At 34.8% G+C, this 20032-nt stretch overlaps 1 protein-coding gene across 3 annotated transcripts in view; it reads right to left on the reverse strand.

The window, feature by feature from the left end:
* The window catches only part of Cop1 (COP1 E3 ubiquitin ligase), a 138965-nt gene that overhangs the window by 93640 nt on the left and 25293 nt on the right, over positions 1-20032 (reverse strand). For all 3 annotated transcript variants that reach the window (XM_036202402.1, XM_036202401.1, XM_036202403.1), the window contains 2 exons: positions 9974-10033; positions 8704-8780 (listed from right to left, as the gene is read on the reverse strand). In XM_036202402.1, coding sequence (XP_036058295.1) covers positions 8704-8780; positions 9974-10033 — 137 coding nt within the window. The remainder of the gene's footprint in view (positions 1-8703; positions 8781-9973; positions 10034-20032) is intronic.

The raw sequence follows: 20032 nt of genomic DNA on the forward strand, positions 1-20032 counted from the left end.
ACAGGGCAGACCTCCTAATTTTAATACAAAATTACATTTAAGAATATTATTAAAAATTTTTTAATACCTTCTACTTCTCTTATCTTACTCATAATTAGAAAGCATTCTACTTACATAACACATACCCTGAGCAGGGAACCTAATATTTATACTTCCTTTTAAACTATTTGTTATTCCACAAGAATTGTGAAGCTGAAAAAGAAAAACCACTACTTTAAAGCTTAGTTGTAGATTCACAGAATAGCTTCCTTCAGGAGAGACTTACTGCTGGTAGATGCAAGAAGGATGAAAATTGTTTGACAGACAGAAAAGACTTAGCCTACTGCTTTACTTCCTTTTGCTTGACAGAATTTCAAAAACAGATAAAGATACATTCAAAGGAATAGGCTTTGTACCTCTATCAGAACATGTCAACATTTCAGTTCCTCATAAAAGGTGCTGTAGTTGGCTATTTTATAACTACAGCCATTTTCCAGTGAGTTGAAGATTACTATTTATTTATGATTCACAGAAGACAATTTTATTAGATGATATGCTTGCTATAAACTTTTAGGGTTATAAGAATCAATTATATGGGGTTGGGGATTTAGCTCAGTGGGAGAGTGCTTGCCCAACAAGCACAAGGCCCTGGATTCAATCCTCAGCTCAAAAAAAAAAAAAAAAAAATCAATTATAAGTAATTAGAGGAAGAATTCCCAAACACTAATTAATGAACAACTCAAAGATAGGGTTTCTATGAGAATAATGAAATTGATGGCACTGGAGTTAAGAAAGAGAAGAAACTGTAGAAAGAGAGAATAGAACAGCATGAGATGTTTCTTTCACCAGCCAGTTTTACCATGTGTCGCTGTTTCCCTATCTTACCAGCACCAGGATGGTCACTAATCACAGAGGAAGAGTACGCTGAATGACTGGAATCTGAAAGGGCAAGAAGCTTTCAAGATCTGATCTGATCAGGCACAGAAGCAACAGGGTTCCATTCTGAATTGACATATACCAGTTTGTTTCAGAATTCTAAAGAGACTTTTCTAGCTTTAAGAGCCTAGGAACTTGAGATTTGAAACACTTAAAAAACATAATACAATATTAAATAATGTGCAACTTCATCAGTTCAACAGATACTTTTGGTGTGTCAAAGTATTAACTAAAATGTATCCTTAGTTGGATGTTTAAACAATGTATTACATTGTTAAGGTTATCTTAGTATACTCACTTATTAGCATAAAATGCTTAAAATTATACCACACTTACAAAATGAAGGCTTTTTTTTTACCTTGTTAGGATAAGCTTCAAATATAATATACCTGTACACTTGTACATACAAACAAAATTTTGACTGAGTAACAAAAGAATTAATATATTAAAATATCAAAACACAGCAGCATTAACATCAGGTCGGAATACCTCTTGATGCCATGCTGGCAACTTACATGTCATTAGGTAGAATTGAAAAATGACAGTGCTCTCAGGGTTTTAGTATTTCATTTAGGATCACTATGTTTGATTTTGAAAAGAACAAAAACTTATATCTCTTTACACATGGACACATGGATAGATGTCCTGTTTTGACACAAACTTTGGAAGTCATGTAACTTCTATTGATATCTAGGTAAAAGTGGCTACAAGCTAGATCATTTGAATATATTTGATTTTCTCATATTAACATTTACAAAATTTATCTTTCCTATCATATTGAGGGTTCTATTTGAAAAATTCAGTTTCTGTTATATTCCTAACATAGACTGGCCAAGACAGTGTAGGTAAACGGGCTTGTGGCAGTACAGAATGAGTATTCATTTTCTTGTGGCATTTTACCTTAAGAATTAAACAGTGCTAAAGCACTGTTGGCTGGCATTTTTAATACAGACAGTAAACTTAATTTTATATAAGCATTGAATGAAAGAGGAAAAAAAGAATTTGCTTTGTCGCTTTTAAGTGCCTACTAGGGTAGTCACAGGAACTCACAGATAAGTACAAGAAGCTGGCAGAAAGACAACAGGTCTCTTTTATGTAAGTGTATAGTACTAAGATGCCTAGAAGAGGGATAGTGTTGTTCTTCTCTTATGGACGCTTTGCATTTCCTGCTGTGACTGCAGCAATCACTGTTTAGTATAGGCAACCTCAGCATCTGTTTATGTTAGTGCAAAAAGAAATCATAGGTAGCTGGTGAGTTTCTCTGTAGGCATTTTTGAGAATGCACCGTTGTCTGTTCTACTTTGTTAATAGGGGTAACAGCACATCCTGGATTATATGCAAACTTTGGGGTCTTCTCTTAATTGGCCCATGGCATCCTAGCATCACTCTCAATTTCAAGCTGGTTAGAGACAGGGTTTCTTCACATGACATCTTTAACTCTATGGTGGCTTGAATAAAAACATCCCACAAATTCTCCTATAGCTAAATGCTTAGTCACTAGAGAGTGGAACTCTTTGATAGGATTAGGAGGACTAGGAGGTGGCCTTATTGGAGAAAGTATGTCACTGGGGGTGGGCTTTAAGGGTTAAAAAAGCACATGTCAGGCCCAGTCTGTCTCTGTTGACTCTATATTTTTTTTCTCTCTCTGACTGTGGGTAAGAATGTAGCTCTCAGTTACTCTCCAGCATTACATCTGCCTGCTGCCATGCTTCCTGTCATGATGATAATGGGCAAAGCCTCCAAAACTATAAACAAGCCCCAATTACATGTTTTCTTTTATCTTTTATAAGAGTTGCCATGGTTATGGTGTCTCTTCACAGCAATAGAACAAAGACTAAGACTATTCCCTTCTTTTTATTCTCCAAACCACAACATGAAATTTCTTGTTCAGGAGTAACTTCCATGGTTCAGCTAGCCCTTGCTCTCCAAAAAGTTTGTTCAAAATAGCTTTCTCTAATCTACAAGTATTCTAAACTTTGCTCATAGCCATTGTCTCCCAAACCATGATGATTTTTAGTAATTTCTCTAGTTCCTATCTATCCGCCCACCATAACTTGATTCACAGTAATCAAACTTTGTATTATCAGAGATGCTGAGTCTGTCAGGAGACAAGATTCGGGTTATAGAATACAGATGTCAGTAGAAGAACCCTACCTTATCTTACATTTAAAAATCTTAATTCTAATTAACATTAACTTCTTTTGATGACAAAATTCAGAAAGATACAAAGAGTACATAGACTCTGTTAGGTGCTTGAACTACTGGACATTCACATTATAAGCCAAGAATGGTTATGTTTTGGAGAATACAAACTCCTCAAGAAGAAAAAATGACAAAACAAATATGTACGTAGTTGAGCCTGAAGGCATTCCAAAACTATGTCCCACATTCCAGTTCTATCTCGTGTTTATTTAAACAGAAAAGATCATTATTCAAGTCTAAGGAAATCTGTAATCAGAAACCTAGAACTACAAAGTAAACCTGCTATAATAGACATTAAAAGACAGGACAAAAAGCCCTACACAGTGCTACAAGCCTTTAATTCCAGCATTCAGGAAGCTAAGAGAGGAAACTTAAGGACAAGTTCAACATAGGCTACATAGTATCAGCTCCCCAAGACTTGTAAAAGACTCTATCAAAGAAGAAAGGGGACGGTCAACAACCAACCATCATAGCCGTCTCTGTTAAAGCAGATGTTAGAAAGCAAAGCTTCAGAGAGCTACTTACAATGAACATCTAAGCCAATTAATTGTCTTTCAAAGCATGGTACAGAAAAGTACCATGTACAGAAAAGTAAAGAATGCAGAATTTAGCACTTGAAAAGTAACTGCTTGTATTTAAAACCCTAAGATGCTTTAAAATTAGAAAAAAAGTAAGACACTAAAACTGGGATAATTATGTAATTATTTCATCCTTACAATTATCACCCTTGTGTGCTGCTCCTAAAATGTGGTATCACCTGCTAGATACATGGATCTTTAGTTGACATTTCTCATACTGTGTACTCAAAAAGTGATTGACATTGATTTGTGTTGAATTTTAAGTGCATGTAATAAATGATGGTATTTTCTATGGTTTAAAAGAAAAAAATCTGAGCCGAGTGGTGGTAGTGCACGCCTTTAATCTCTTTGTGAGATCGAGGCCAGCCTGGTCTACAGAGAGAGATCCAGGAAAGGCGCAAAACTACACAGAGAAACCCTGTCTCGAAAAACCAAAAATCTGAGTCAATTATTCGGGAAGTAGCTGCTGGGTATTTGGTAACAGACAGGCAGGAGAGAAATGTCCACCTACATGTGGCACCCAAATGTTTGGCAAGAACTTCTACATAAAACCTGAGAAAGCTTTAAAATAAAATAAAAAAGGATTCTTAACATAAAAAAAAAAAAAAAAACATAAAAAAAAAAAAACCAGGGTCAAATGTAGCTTCTTTGGTAACCATCTTTTCTCAGGTAGGCTCTGTTTACTGGCAGTGAGCAGAGGCACAACTCCTTTAAGAAATGGCTTCCTGACTCAGCATAGTGGCAAAAACCAAGTGGCTCTTTTACACAACTCCGATACCAACACTTAGATGGAGATAATGAGCAGTGGGTGGCACATTACTCAGTGGCAGCATGAACCCAAAAACTTCTCAGAGTTAAGAGTGGAAAATATGGCTTTCAGATAGATGTGCCTCCACCACAAACTAGGACTGGAGTGGAGCCAGCTGACAAGGTCAAAGCATCAGTCCTACCTACACTGGCTTAGCAGCCTAAATGCTCACTCATGCTGTCAGAAAAAGATAGAGATATGCAGTTAAGACAGATTCAAAACAAAACAAAAAAATCTCTAAGCAAGTTACCGTGTGTTTAAAAATACATGTAGGCTTGGGAGAGTAAAGAGAAGGTATAGGCAGTCATTAAAGTTATAAATAATAGTCTTTAAAGGGGGAGTAAAGTAATATAAAAAAGCCACATAGAGATGGAAAATACAGAGAGTCTGGATACTGTATGTTATTGTGTTGTCTTTGAATTGTTTGGCAGCTGAGGAAGGAGCAACAGGTACTAAGATAAGAGACATTTGAATGTAAATGTTGCTGGATTAATCCAACCTATATATTTGAAAATGCCTTGACTTCAAAATTTAAGTCAAAAGATATGTTACTTTGGAGAAGAGTGTATGCTTTCATTTCCACAGGAAATGAGAGGCTGTAGATTCATTCTGTGTTAAGAAAAATTAGATTTGATCAAGGAAGACCTCCTGAAAAAATTCTAATGAGGACAGATGGCCTAGATGATCCAATGTTTCAGAACGCCTCTGTTGCAGTGTCCTCTGAGTTCTGCATTCAGAAAGGCTTCAAGGCTGCTGGCTGAGATGATCCAGCCTCACAGACTACTCCAGTCAGGACTTGACCATAATCCTAAATTTTCTCTCAGAATAACAGCAACCCCAATCAACAGGAAGTAGACTAGAAAACTATGTCCACATTTCCAAAAAACAGGATTATGGATGTCTGTCTTTGTTTAGGAGGTTTGGTTACAAATTGTTATTGATCATAGTCAATCTCTTTCTAAAAGAAGAAGGATATGATATAGAAATGATGGGAAAAAACGGTAATTATTAAATCTACTTTAATCCAAAAAATAACTGTTAATCTTACATATTTTACATCAGGATGGATTTTAGTTTATTGAAATAAATTTAAAGTTAATTTTGTTATATTGTATGTATGTTTTTACTCATGGTAATCCAAAAAGAAAATGTTGATCTTTTTTTGGTTTTTCGAGACAGGGTTTCTCTGTGTAGCTTTGCGCCTCACTTGGTAGCCCAGGCTGGCCTTGAACTAACAGAGATCTGTCTGGCTCTGCCTCCCAGTGCTGGGATTAAAGGCATGTGCCACCACTGCAGGGCTGCAACTGTTAATCTTACATATTTTACATCAAGAGAGATTTTAGCTTAATGACATAAATTTAAAGTTAATTTTGTCATACTGTCTGTATATTTTAACTCATTTTAATCCAAAACAACTGTTAATCTTACATATTTTACATCAGTATGATTTTAATTTATTGATATAAATTTAAAGTTATTTTGATATACTATATGTATATTTCTACTCTTGTTTAGGGTATTATGTTTATGCAGCTTGATTAAAAATGTAATATATAATTAAATATGGATTAAGTTACCTATTATAGCAATAGTCACGTTTTCAAGGTCATGCTGATATATATTTCAGATAGACAGGCAATCTTCAAACACTTCAAAGACCTATAGAATATGGCACTTTAAATGCTAAGAACTTAGACTTTTCTCAACAGTGAGACATGTCTGTTCCTGGTAGCACCAATTACTTGAAATAGGAAGATGGGCATCAAAAAAACTCCATATGGAGTTTGTTTTCTTCATAGCAAAAACTAGCCATGTGGATAAAGAACGTGCCCTTGCTCGATTGCTGACAATATGCTGTACAAACTGAACAAGCAGGACACAAAAGAAAAGTAACTGCAGAATTTTGCCATGACAAGGAGGGAAAGTTCTGCAAAATCCATGCTTCACAGAAAAGCCTGTCAGATATGCTAGGACTATAAGCTGAAGATGGATATCCCAACATTGTAGAGAAACTTAGGGTGACTGTCTAGGCAGTGTGATATCCCTATCATTAGATAGCATTACATCCTTCTGGCGTCTTTGATGGAGTTGAAGTCGATAGTTATAGTTTTCTTTAGTTATAATAAAAGATAAATTAGATACAAAACTTTAGACTAACCAAGATAAAATTATTTTCTCTAATTTTGCCAAATACAAATGGATTACTGTTACTGTAATTCTTACTTAATAACTATTTTTGTTGTGTATAATCTTACTATGTTAAAGTTAAAATCTTCCTTTTTAATTAGACAAAAAAAGGGGAAATGCCTCTTATACACTATAAAGATTTTTCATTCAAATTGGTTTAATAAAATAATGACTGGCCAGTAGCTGGGCAGGAGGTTAGGCAAGAAAGCCAAACTGGGAATGCTGGAAAGGAGGAAGGTGGAGTCTAGGAGTTGCCAGCCCAACGCAGAGGAAGCAAGATGAGAATGCCACATTGAGAAAAGGTACCAAGCCACGTGGCTAAACATAGATAAGAATTATGGGTTAATGTAGGTGTGAGAGCTAGTTAGTAATAAGCCTGAGCAACCAGTCGAGCATTTTTAAGTAATTTAAGCCTGAGTCAATTATTTGGGAAGTGGCTGCTGGGAATTTGGGAACAAGAAGGCAGGAAAGAAACTTCCACCTGCCTACCTACCTACACGACACAGACACAGACACAGACACAGACACAGACACACACACAGACACACAAACACACAGACACACGCACACACACACACACACACACAAACCATACACACAACAGTCATATATCAGGCAGCATGTGAATGACAGGCTAATGATAACAATAACTTACGGAGCTAGTCATTAGGATTGTTGTAAGGAAATTTAAAAACTTGTAGAAAAAGGTGAATTACAAGGTGGCCATTGCTCTTATTTGAATATTTTAAATATAAACCCCAAAGTCCAAATTTAGGTAACACATATTTCTTTCTTTCTTTCTTTTTTTTTTTTTTTGTTTTTGTTTTTCGAGACAGGGTTTCTGGCTGCACATATTTCATGAAATAAATTTTACAGCTAAAAGGTATCACATTCACCTACTTTATTCTATAAAGAGTCAAATGAAGCTAACTAAGTGTTATTCTAAAATCTAGGGAGTTGGGGCAAGAGATATATAATTGTATATAATATAATATAATTCCTGCTATAATGAAGCAGACAGATAAGATTTAGTAATTTGTAAAATGGAGTTTGTTTTACTTATTTTTGTTTTTTGAAACATTGTCTCATGTAACTTAGGTTGGCCTTTAACTAGCTATGAAATCAAGGGTTATTTTCAACTCCTAATCTTTAAGCTTCCATCTCCCAAGTTAACAAGAATAGGAATACAAGGACAGGCATGGTAATATGTGCCCAAAATTCCAGCCACTATGGATGTTGAAGATGAAAAGACTGAGTCTGAACTTAATAAGACCTCGGCTTCCACTACCCAGCAACACTACTTCCCAAGGCCAAGAATGGAGGTACACACCTTGTAATCTTAGCACTATAAAGCACTTGGGAAGTAAGTTGAATCATTGTAGAAAGATTCTGAGTTCAAAACCAGCCCAGGATAGATAATGAGAATTATAACAACAATAATAATAAAGAATATCAGGAAGACTTACTTACACTAACATATCTTTCTAATGCCCTCATTCTAAAATGTGCAGAGTAACCAACACCCCAAAATACAGTGAGTTGGAAAAAAAAAAGATTTAAAATTTTATTTCATCATTATCTTTTCAAGAATAGGTCTTACTCTGTACCCCTAGCTACCCTGAAACTTACTATGTAGTGGCTTCAAACTCACAAAGATCTTCCTACCTTTACCTTCTAAGTATTGGGATTTAAAGATATGTGCTAGGACCAAAGTTTTTTTCCCCCCTATCTCATTTCCTCTAATATTACCATTTTATGTTTCCAATTTTTGAATTGAAATATGACATTAATTTACTAGACATCAAAAAATTCAAACTTTTTATCCATCTTGAAATTTAAAATACTGTAACACCTACCTACTAACTTAATCCAAAGGATTAAGAAAAATAACTGGCTATCTGCATTTCATTTCTCAAAGGTTTTATAGTCTGCATTAAAAGGGCTCCTGAGAACTAGAGTACCAAGAACACATAATAGAAAATCCCAAACAATCACTAATGTGAAGCATTGTACCTGTGTGATGGAGAAGGAGCTTCAAATTGAGGCACTGTGCTATCTTCACTGACAGGGGAGTACAAGCCACTCATTTCCTGAAATTGCAATTACTTGAGTTACCATACACACTTCAAATAGAAAATGTATATTTCAAAAAGGCATATGGCATTATGGTCTGCTAAATTAGCCCCAGGTTCTCATCAGTCACTTTCTGCTTTCAAACCCAAACCTCTCAAGGACTCTTTTCCATAGAGTACAAAAGCAAAGTTAATCTGAAATTAAGAAGGAAGCTTTTCCTAATGTTAAAAGACTATAAATCCCATAAAATACTGTTCTAACTAATGAAAGCACCAAATACAGAAAAAGTTAAAAGGAAGTATACCAGAAAGGACATACAGCATATTTTGTACACAGTGAACTGACTATTCATGCAGGTGATGACCTATTAATGTATATTAGGATAAATAAGATGGGATGGTGACTGGATTACAACATTCAAACTTCAAAGTAAATGATAGAAACTGGAATACATCTGTCACTCTCTAATAAATGTAACACTTCTTGAAACAACGACTGACTTTATTTAACAATGACGAAAATTATAATTTTTGCTCATTAACTCATAGGAACGGGACTGATCATAGATGATCACATAAATTACACTTCTAAATCTCACTGACTGGCCTCCTTTTTTACTTATATGCAACATTTTGATTCATAGAAAAACAGCAAATATGAAAATACAACTATAGACATAATCAGGCAAAATTATTTCTGGCTCAGCTCAAAAATAGAGGAACAGGTAATATAAATATAATAAATTAGAAATATAAGGGATACTGAGTTCCCATTAAACACAACACTCATTGTCTTTTGAAATGTTTTTTATGTCAGCAAAAGGAAATCATTTGTGATAATTTAAGCACACACTGAATTTAAATTAAATTAAACCTCAACTAACAAACCTATGAACTCTCAATGAATTTCTGTAAGTAATCTGTTATTTTACTATGAACTCCAACAATATTGCTAATGTATTGACATCACTTCTAATTAACATCTGTATCCAGTAAGTAATACACATAGAAGAAATTTAAAAATTAAAAAAATTTACTCAATAAAAGAATGAAATAATGATGTTGTTTTAAGAAAATAATGAAGGGTTAGTAGGAAACTATTTAAATTAATTTGACTGCAAACAGAAAATTAAGCAGATTTTATTCCATTTAATCAACAATTACAGCAATAAAAGTCAATATAAACTTGTAAGAATTTCTTGGTTTCTTACTTCTACTCTTTTAATATCCTCTTCCAAAACACTCAGTTCCTTCTGGATCTGTTCCAATTGCTGTAGATTAAAGAAAGGGAGAAAAAATTTCTAATGTAAACCACATTTTCAGCATCATGATAAAAAAAAAGTCTTCGATAAAGTTAAAACACAAAAGGATACTAAATTGACCACTATTAAGAGCAACACTAAGGGGACCAAAAGCAAAGAAAATCAGAAGTAAATTTGAATGTTAACATTCAAATAAAAACATTTGTCTACATGGAAACATGATGCTATGTTTATTTACACTAACAATGACTAGTTTTACAATAAAAATGTAAAATTGAACAATAGCAATAAAGTGACTTCAAACTACAAAATATATAAAAATCACATTTCCTCATGTAATTGACTTTTTTTTTTTTTTTTTTTGGTTTTTTGAGACAGGGTTTCTCTGTTGTTTTGGTGCCTGTCCTGGATCTTGCTCTGTAGACCAGGCTGGTCTCAAACTCACAGAGATCTGCTTGACTCTGCCTCCTGAATGCTGGGATTAAAGGCGTGTGCCATTCTTGCCCAGCTAGTTGACTTTTTGTTTAAAGCACATGCTGTAACCCACTTTATTAGTCTGACAGTTGTTCAATTAACTCCAAAGCAACTATAAATTAAGTACTATTATATTTACATTTCATGATTTTTGAAAACATTTAAGTATTTTGCTTTTCATATTGTTACAATTGCATCATAACTATTAGCATGTCATTAAAATGTAAGCATTTCAATCATAGGATAATATTCAATGATATATTGAAACATTCCTTTCTTACCAAAGATTTAAGATGTTTGCAACTATCATAAATCTAGAACATACAAGTGACCCAAATATTATAATTTTCATTGTATTAAAGGATTAGTTTAGGTTTTATTGAGATGATTAAAATGCAAATTAATGAACAGAAATAGCTATAAAATTTTCACTATACATTAAGCTGCTTTCCAGAAACTCTATACTACCCCCAGGTAAGCATAACTGGCTGTTTTACTTTAACCCAAATATATGGAACCATTTAAAACTATAAAACAGTAACAGATATGTGCATAGTACTAATTCCCAGATTTGAAGCAGATATCACATCTACTAGGAAAATGACGCACAGAAAGGCTAGGTAATTTGTTGAAAACTGTTCAGTGGTGAGCAGAAAAACTGGAATTAGAATCAAAGCAGCCTTCTTGCTCTAGGAAGCAAGCTGTCAACCATGGCAACACTGTCTCAAGACAATAGCAACTCCCAGCTTAATCCCTAATGCTGGTAGGAGAGCATGTGTACAGGTCTGTTAGTATGAGTATCATATACTGCAGCAAAGTAAGCACAGTGAGTACTATCCAACTGATGCAGTCAGTGATCCAAATGCTTGTCACCTTAGTACTCTGCTAAGCATGGAGAATAAACAGTACCATGGAGGGAAGGTTCAAAAATAGTATCTAAGTGAAATTAGATCTTAAATCAAAGATGGAGCCTTAAAAGACTTACAGAATTTTACAATATGTAAAGACAAAATAAAGAGTAAATAATAACAAATGCTAAAGCTATAAGGAAAGGAGCCCATGGTAATGAATGTATTTTGCCCAACATCAATCTAATGAAAAAGGAAAATCAAGAACTGGACAGTAGAAAAAGCTAACATTAAAGGGGCAGGAAAGGAATACACATACTAACTAGAAGGAGAAAAAAAGCCAAATTTAGCCAACAACTTCAAGGAAGAAGAGATATTCATCAGAAAAAACAAACAGTAACAAAACAGTGATAGGTATTATCAAATGTTTTCAACTAAACATTGCATCTACTTAAGAAAACTTTGCTCATTCATAAAAAGTGTTAACAGCATTTCTATCTTAACTAAAACACTGTTAGTATCTTGCATGAAGACATTCACCTACAACTTGGTAGTCTTTTTAAATATAGGCTGGTCAAGTGGCCAATGTTTTGATGGCCCAGAGTACATACAAACCCACAGCTACATTCATTCCACTGCTATTCTCAACATTCTGTCCTACACTCTAACATATAAAGTACTCTACCCCAGCTCACACGAGAGCCATGCAGTCAATGGTTCTCAACCTCCTAATGTAGCTGTCTATAAACAGCCCCGTTATTCCTCACCATTACTGAAGGCTTTTGTTTCACAGATATTTTAAAATTCCAATGGTTTTGGCTTTAAAAATCAACAGAGCACTCTCATGGATACCTCTTAAATACTTTTAGTTATTTTGAAATGCATCACTCCTAGATATCTTTATTAAAAAATTATTTTCTTCTGAGGGTTCTAACTAGAATGAACACTAAAAACAGTTTAAATACAAAACATTGACATAGATAATCTGTATCATATCTGGTCACTAATATAACCAGAACAAAATCACTAATTCTTATTATATATTAAAACTTGAACTACCGGGTGGTGGTGGAGCACACCTTTAATCCTAGCAGTAAGCAGAGCCAGGTGGATCTCTGTGAGTTCAAGGCCAGCCTGGGCTACCAAGCGAGTTCCAGGAAAGGCGCAAAGTTACACAAAGAAACCCTGTCTCAGGGAAAAACAAACAAACAAACAAAAAACTTGAACTATGAAAAACTCTGATGTCACCCGAAATGCCACAATAGTAAATTCTTATTTCTGTCTCATCTTTCTAGTGTCCCAATATAACTATTTTAGTACACAGAAGCTGCTATATATTTAAAATGAGTTATAAAAATGGCCAATATCAAATAATTTATAATTTTAAAACCAAGATTAAGGCTAGACAGGTGGCTGGCTCAGTAGCTGAAACACTTGCTGCTCTTCAGAGTTCCTGGACTTGATTCCTAGCATCCACATAGCGGCTCACAACTTCAGTTCCAGGGGATCCTACGCCCTCTTCTGGCCTCCACAGGCACCAGGTATGTGTGTGATACACAGACAAAAATGCAGTCCAAACACTCAAGCATATAAAATGAAATAAAATAATTTACAAAACAAACAAAATCACTGTGCATGCCTTTAATCCCAGCACTTGGGAGGCAGAGGTTGGTGGATCGGGGTGAGTTCAAGGCCCGCCTGGTCTACAGAGGGAGTTCCAGGACAACCAGGACTGTTACACACACACACACACACACACACACACACACACACACACACACACACACAAACCCTATCTACAGAAACAAAAACAAAAGCAAAAAATAAGTAAATAAATAAGAATTTCAAATGGATAAATGTTAAGTGGAACAACTAACCCAGGTACAAGTATCATCCTAGTGAATATAAACATGTTGTTAAAATTGTTTTGGATTTCAGGTAAGAAATTAAAATGGAAAAGAAAAAACAAAGTATATTTTTAAAACTCATTCTGGGGCTTAGTTGGCAAATGCATGCCTCAAAAGCACAAGGACATGTGTTTAATCCCTAGAATTTATGTTAAAAAGCTGGGTGTGGTGGCCTATGATTATAATCCCAGCACTGGGGAAGCTGAGGCAGCCTGGCCAGCCAGCTTAGTCTATTTGGCAGATTCTGTGTCACTGAGATTGTCATCTGACTTCCAGATATATGTACAAACATGCACCTGTATGCACACAAAAGCATACTGCAGCTATATACAGTCAGAGATAAAATCACCTCAAATAAAACAGTTCTAGAATAAACATGACCAGATCACAAGGATTCAGTAAAGAAGTAAAAAAGTGTCAACACACATTTAACAAGTTTACATTGTACCACACTTGATAAGTTCAGAGCTTACTAACTACTAGATGGCAAATATTATATACAAAGAAGCTGAATAATTTTCAAGATATATACTCAACAAAGGAAGTAAAAAACATCTTTAAGAAAAGCTATGAAACACTGAAGAAAGAAACTAAAGGAGACACTAGAAGGTAGAAGCATCTCTAATGTCCAGGGACCAATAAAACTAATAATATTGTAAACATGACAACATCACTGAACAATTTACAGATTTAATGTAATCAACAAAATTCCAATGATACTGTTACAGAAATAGAAAAATAAAAGCCTTAAATTTAGGAAAAAAAAACCACAAAGACCCCAAATAGTTAATGCAATCCTGATCTAAAGGAACAAGTTAGAAATACCATAATACATAATTTCAAATTATATAATAGTGCAACAATTAAGAAAACAAAATAGTTACCACACAAAAGAAGGCAAGACTAAAATAGAATATCCAAAAATGACTCATAGAACTACATCCACAGAATTCTCAACAATGGATCCAAAACACATCTTGGGAAAAACAGCCTCTCTGGAAAATGGTGACATGAAAACCGAATACTCACATGTAAAAGAATGAAAATAGATCCCCTCCACTTACCCAGTATTCAAAACAAAAACAACAACAACAACAAAAAATTCAAATACCTATCTATAAGACCTGAAATTGTCAGGTGGTGGTGGCACATGCCTTTGATCTAATCCTAGCATTGGGGAGGCAGACACAGGCAGGTCTCTGTGAGTTCAAGGCTAGCCTGATCTAAAGAGTGTACAGGACAGGCTCCAAAGCTACAGAGAAATCCTGTCTCAACACCCATCCCCCAAAAAAGACCTGAAATTTTGAAAACACTGGGAGAAAGCATAAAGAAAGCACAAAGAACCAAACAGGCAAAGATTTCACAAGAATCACTAAGTGGAATTGAACCTAATTAAAAAGCTTCTTTACAAATGAAAGGTATGCCTAAGGCTACACAGTGACTTCAAGGGCAACTTGGCAAAATTAGTGAAGAAGTATCATGAAAGAAGGAAGGAAGGAAAGAGGGAGGGAGGGAGGGAGGGAGGGAGGGAGGGAGGAGAAAGGGAGGGATGGAAGGAAGCGGGGAAGATGGAAGGAAGAGAAAGGGAAGAGGGAGGGGGGGAAAGGAAACACACGCACACATGCACACCCTGCCAGGAGATTTAGCTCAGTGGAAGAGCTCCTTCCTGCCTAGCATGCATAAATCCTTGAGTTTAATCTTTAGTACCAAAAGAATCCCTGGAGACTAATAAGGGAGCTATCCCAAGCAGAAGGGTAATGGAACATGAACACAAAGTACATTACAGGCATGTTTGAAGATGTCACAATAAAACTTTTTTTTTTCTGTGTAATTAATGTATGCTAATATAGAGTATGAACCTGAGATACCAGTATTCTAAAGGCTCAGGTAGAAAGATTGACAATTCAAGGCCAGCCTGATCTACATAGTCAGCTTGAGGCCTTCCTGGGCTATACAGCAAGATTATCTCTCAAAAAAAGAAAATTAAAATTAAAACAGTAAAAAGTAAGAGTGTTTCTGTTATAGTACAATTAAACCAGCAAATGACAAAAAAAAGAAAAGAAAACCTTCATATTCATTCACGTAATGTTTCTAAGTAACCCACTGTTAAAAACAGTACCACACATAAAGTACAGTTCAAACATATCTGATGTAGCTAAAAGGAAAAAAGAAAGCACAAGCTCCTGTGTAACAGTCCACATAATAAACACATCCAGAGCAATACATGAGAAACAGAGCAATACATGAGAAACAAACAGGTAAGTAGCAAGAGAGTGATAATAAAGAATAGAAACTGAAACAAAACAGAACACAGGGTAAACAAAGTCAAAAGTTGATTCTTAGAATAAAACTGATATATCCCTTGGAAGAACCAATCAAGTATTGATTGAAGAAGAACAATAATGATGTAAGCGATATCAGAAATGAAAGAGGTCAATAAGTTTTGACAATAAAAAATTAAAAACAAACTTACATCAAAAGCTCATGGTAGAGAACTCAGGAAAGTATAACATACAAAAAGCCACCAACAAATGTCTGATTGAGCATGTAACTGTTTAACTGAGTCAATAATATGCAATCTTTTAAAACAAATCAGATCTAGTTCTAAATATTGAAAAAAAAGACATGCATCACAGACTGCATAATTTCTGCTCCCCCAAAACAAAACAAAATCAGAAGAGTGTACACCTCCCAAATCATCTGTTAAAGTTAACAATCTTTACAGCAAAGCTGCACAATATCTGTGTAACAATACACAACTTCACTATCTCACCCCTGAACATAGACACACATACAAAATTAAACACAACACTAACAATCCAAAAAGAGTATACAAAAGCACACAGTTTGCTTTACACAGAGTTGAATTCAAGTAAAGGGATAAAATATCTCGATGGGGTTTCCGAGAATACAAAACATTCTATAAAAGATGACCCTGCAACAATCTTGATGGCCCGTCACTCCAGGTACACAGCTAGCTGACTTACTAATGTTAAACCTATTATTTATCCAGATTAACAGAATGAAAAAAGATAAATCCTATGATTATCTCAGATGCACAAAACTCAAGTATACTCAATCCCATTCAAAACTGAAGAAAAGAAAATCCTCTTACTCAGGGGAATAGAAATGTATCTCCCTTGAGTGAGTAAAAAACAAAACAAACCCTAAGTGGGGGAGGGGGAACCTACAGAAAACTCCATACCTAATGGTGACACGTCGAATGATTTCACTTTGAGATCAGCATCAAGACTAGGATGCTCAGCTATCACCACTTCTATTCATCACTGTACCGGATGTCCTAGCCAGCAGAGTAAGACAAGAAAAATAAATAAAAGATATAAGGATCATAGAGAAAGACATTGAATTATTATTGCAGATTATGGTGTGTACATAGAAAACATAAAAGAATCTATAAATAAGAATTAATGAAAGCCTAATAAGGTTTCTGAGGACTAAAAATATGTAAGTCAGCTAAATTTCTATGTATCAACAATATTAAGAAAATAAAATTAAAGACAGCACTGAAATCATTAAAATCAAAATAAGATATGAAAGACTGGTAGCTTTTGAAAGTATTTAAAATTTTAAAAATAGTTTAAAGTCTAAAGTATGTAGAAATATCATCTACATGGGTTTAAAAGCACAATGCTATAAAGATATATTCTTCCCAACTTTCTATAAAGTCAATGTAATCCCCATAAAAATCTCAGCAGACTTAACATGGAAATGTATTAGCTGATTCAAACATGTGTAAGAAAAATGCAAAGAGCCATAAATACACAAGAGTCTCTTGAAGAAAAGCAGTCACTTAAGGTTCTGGTATTTAATATGGTACTTCCCAAAAGATAGACAAGTCAAGCATGGGAGCAGAAAAGAGAGCCCAGAGAGATATATTTGTATACATGGACACATAATGAATGAAGGTGAAAAACTTCAGAGTTATGGGGGAAAAGATGGACTTTCAATAAAGAATGTTTGGGCAGCTGGGGATTCATGTAAAAAGATCTCTAAGTACCACATTAAACAAAAATCTCCAAATTAAGCGGAAAAAAAACAAAGTTTCAAGTGAAAGAAAGTACAGGAAAACATTTGCATAACCACAGGTAAAGAATTTTTACCTAGCACAAAATCACTTAAGAAGATAATTTTGATACTATGGAAGTTAGAAACTTCTCTCCATCAAACAGCACAAATAAGACAACAGAAAACAAGTATCCTGAATGGAAGGAAACATGATCTTTGTGTTGGATAGATCAATATGACAAAGAATTTATATTAAAATAATTTATAAGCATTAAACTACAAAAAATAAGTAAATGGAAAGCTACAACAAATCTCATGTAAGCAGTACTTCAGAGGCACATAAAAAATCCACAGAATCAGTAAAACACAATACCATGTGCTGAATCTGTTAGTCATCAAGGGAAATGCAACTTCAAACTCCAAAGAGACAGCCATACACACCTGGAGGACAAGCTTTTAGTTTCTAAACTAGAAAAAGTCACTGATACCTTCTGTCAAGAATAAAATAAAATAAACATCCATACAGGTTTGCAGAAGGAATATGCAATCCAAGGAAACACTTTAGCATTCTCTCTTTAATGTGAAGATATACGTGCCCCGTGACTTACTGATTCTATTCACACATGTATCTCATACAGTAAATATTCTAATAGATACATATTATAATACTAGCATTGATTATAAACAGTCCCAACTGAAAACAACTCAAATGTCCAACAGCAATTATTTTTATGAAAATAATATAGTTATTCAATGAACACTATGAAATGGAATCAGTTAATGTCCTGGTTAATTTTTTGTCAACCAGAAAAGCTAGAATCATTTTGGAAGGGGGACGAAATTTTCCCCACCAGATTAGCCTGTGGGGGCATTTTCTTGATTAATGATTGACATGGCGGGGTTCAGCTCACAGTGGATGGTGATACCCCTGGGCAGGTGGTCCTGAGTCATATAAAAAAAAGCAGGCTAAGAAAAGAACAAGCTAGTAAGAGCACTCCTCCATAGCCTCTGCTTCGGTTCTTGCCATGAGCTACTGCCCTGACTTACCTCAGTGATGGAAAGGGACCTGAGATTTGTTAGCTGAAATAAACCCTTTTCCTACCCTAGTTGCTTTTGATCATACTGTTTTTTATCACAACAATAGAAACTAATTCAGAGAGTCAATTAGCCATGTATATCCATATAGGTGAATCTTAACACTGAGCCACAAAAGGCAGGAGCAGATTGCATACTGTACAAACAAAATGGAGACCTATAAATGTTTAAGCAGCAAAACATTCAAGGAAGGCAAGAGAAGTTACTACCATAAATATCAGGATGTTAGCAAGCAAAAAAGGGAGAAAGGAATCTGACAGGGCAGGGAGGTTCTGGAATCCCAGCAATGCTTCAATGCTTTATTGTGTAATCAAGAGAGTTGTCCATGTTAGTCTATTCTAAAGCATAAACTTGGCTGATTCAGTTTTCTATGTTTCATTTCATATAAAATGGTTAAAATTCAATTCATTTAAATGCCAACTGAAATAAACTACTTAATAGTGTCCAAAAATTGCCAAAAGTCTATTTCAAAAATAAATCAAGGGTTGGGGATTTAGTTCAGTGGTAGAGTGCTTGCCTACCAAGGACAAGGTCCTGGGTTCGATCCTCAGCTCAAAAATAAAGAAATAAATAAAGTGAAATATTAAAACAATGACTCAAATACTGGTACGGATTAGAATGGATACAACTGCTTTTATCTGGAACTCAAAATAAATTCTTCTACCACTCTAACTATGAAAAAAAAAGTCTAACACACTCATCTAAATAGTTATTAAATGCAGGCTCTAATATGGCTGCTGAAGATCCTCTCCTCTTAATATTGATATCTATGTGAGGAATTCCCTCTAAGTTTAGATAGAACAGAACATTTTTTTTTAATCTTTAAACAAGGAAAATGTGGCAAAAGTGTTAATGTAAAAATCAAGTGTCAGATCGGTGAGATAGTGCAAGGTACAGACATCGATTTGATGATCTCAGTTTGATCTCTGGAACACACAGGGTAGCACAGAACATGTTTCCTCACACTGCATTCTGACCTGTGTATGCCACCCCTTCCTAACCCAACTGCACAAAATAAATAAAAATATAGTCATTTTTTAGACTTTAATAAGTTAGCTCTTTAGTCATTTGTAATAATTAAAACTGAAAAAAAAATTCAATCAATTACAAATACACTTAAAAAAAAAATACCAATGACTGTATAGGCTCCAATATCCAGAAGTACTTCAAATTAGTTTTTTTTAACTAAACTATCTACACAATATATAGTACACGAGGATAATCTCAAGGATATGAGATGCAAGCTAAAGGTCCCCAGCACAAATTCTAATGACGAAAATAGAAAACCGGTACACAATGCTATGTGATTCAATGAAGGAACAGATATTACCAGAACATACCAGCTACCAGAAGACTATGAGACTCATTAGTAGAGTTTCCACTCATCATTCCAATCTTTACATTCTGTGAGTTGTTGTTCAAAATTTATGGTAGACGAATATTCACACAATGAACAGCCAGACTAAGTAAAACTGCTCTAGGCAAGAGGGCAGATACATTTGCTGACTAATATGATAAAAACAATGTCTCTCTACAGAACTAAGACTAGACAGACTCAGATTTCTTGAGCTAAGGATCCCTTAGCTATATCACAAATCCACTAGATGTACCAATTGAAGTGGGCCCACCTCCACACTGCCCTTGTGGGGTCTAAGTCA

Source organism: Onychomys torridus, chromosome 11 (genome assembly GCF_903995425.1).
Source record: "Onychomys torridus chromosome 11, mOncTor1.1, whole genome shotgun sequence".
Classification (NCBI taxonomy): Eukaryota; Metazoa; Chordata; class Mammalia; order Rodentia; family Cricetidae; genus Onychomys; species Onychomys torridus.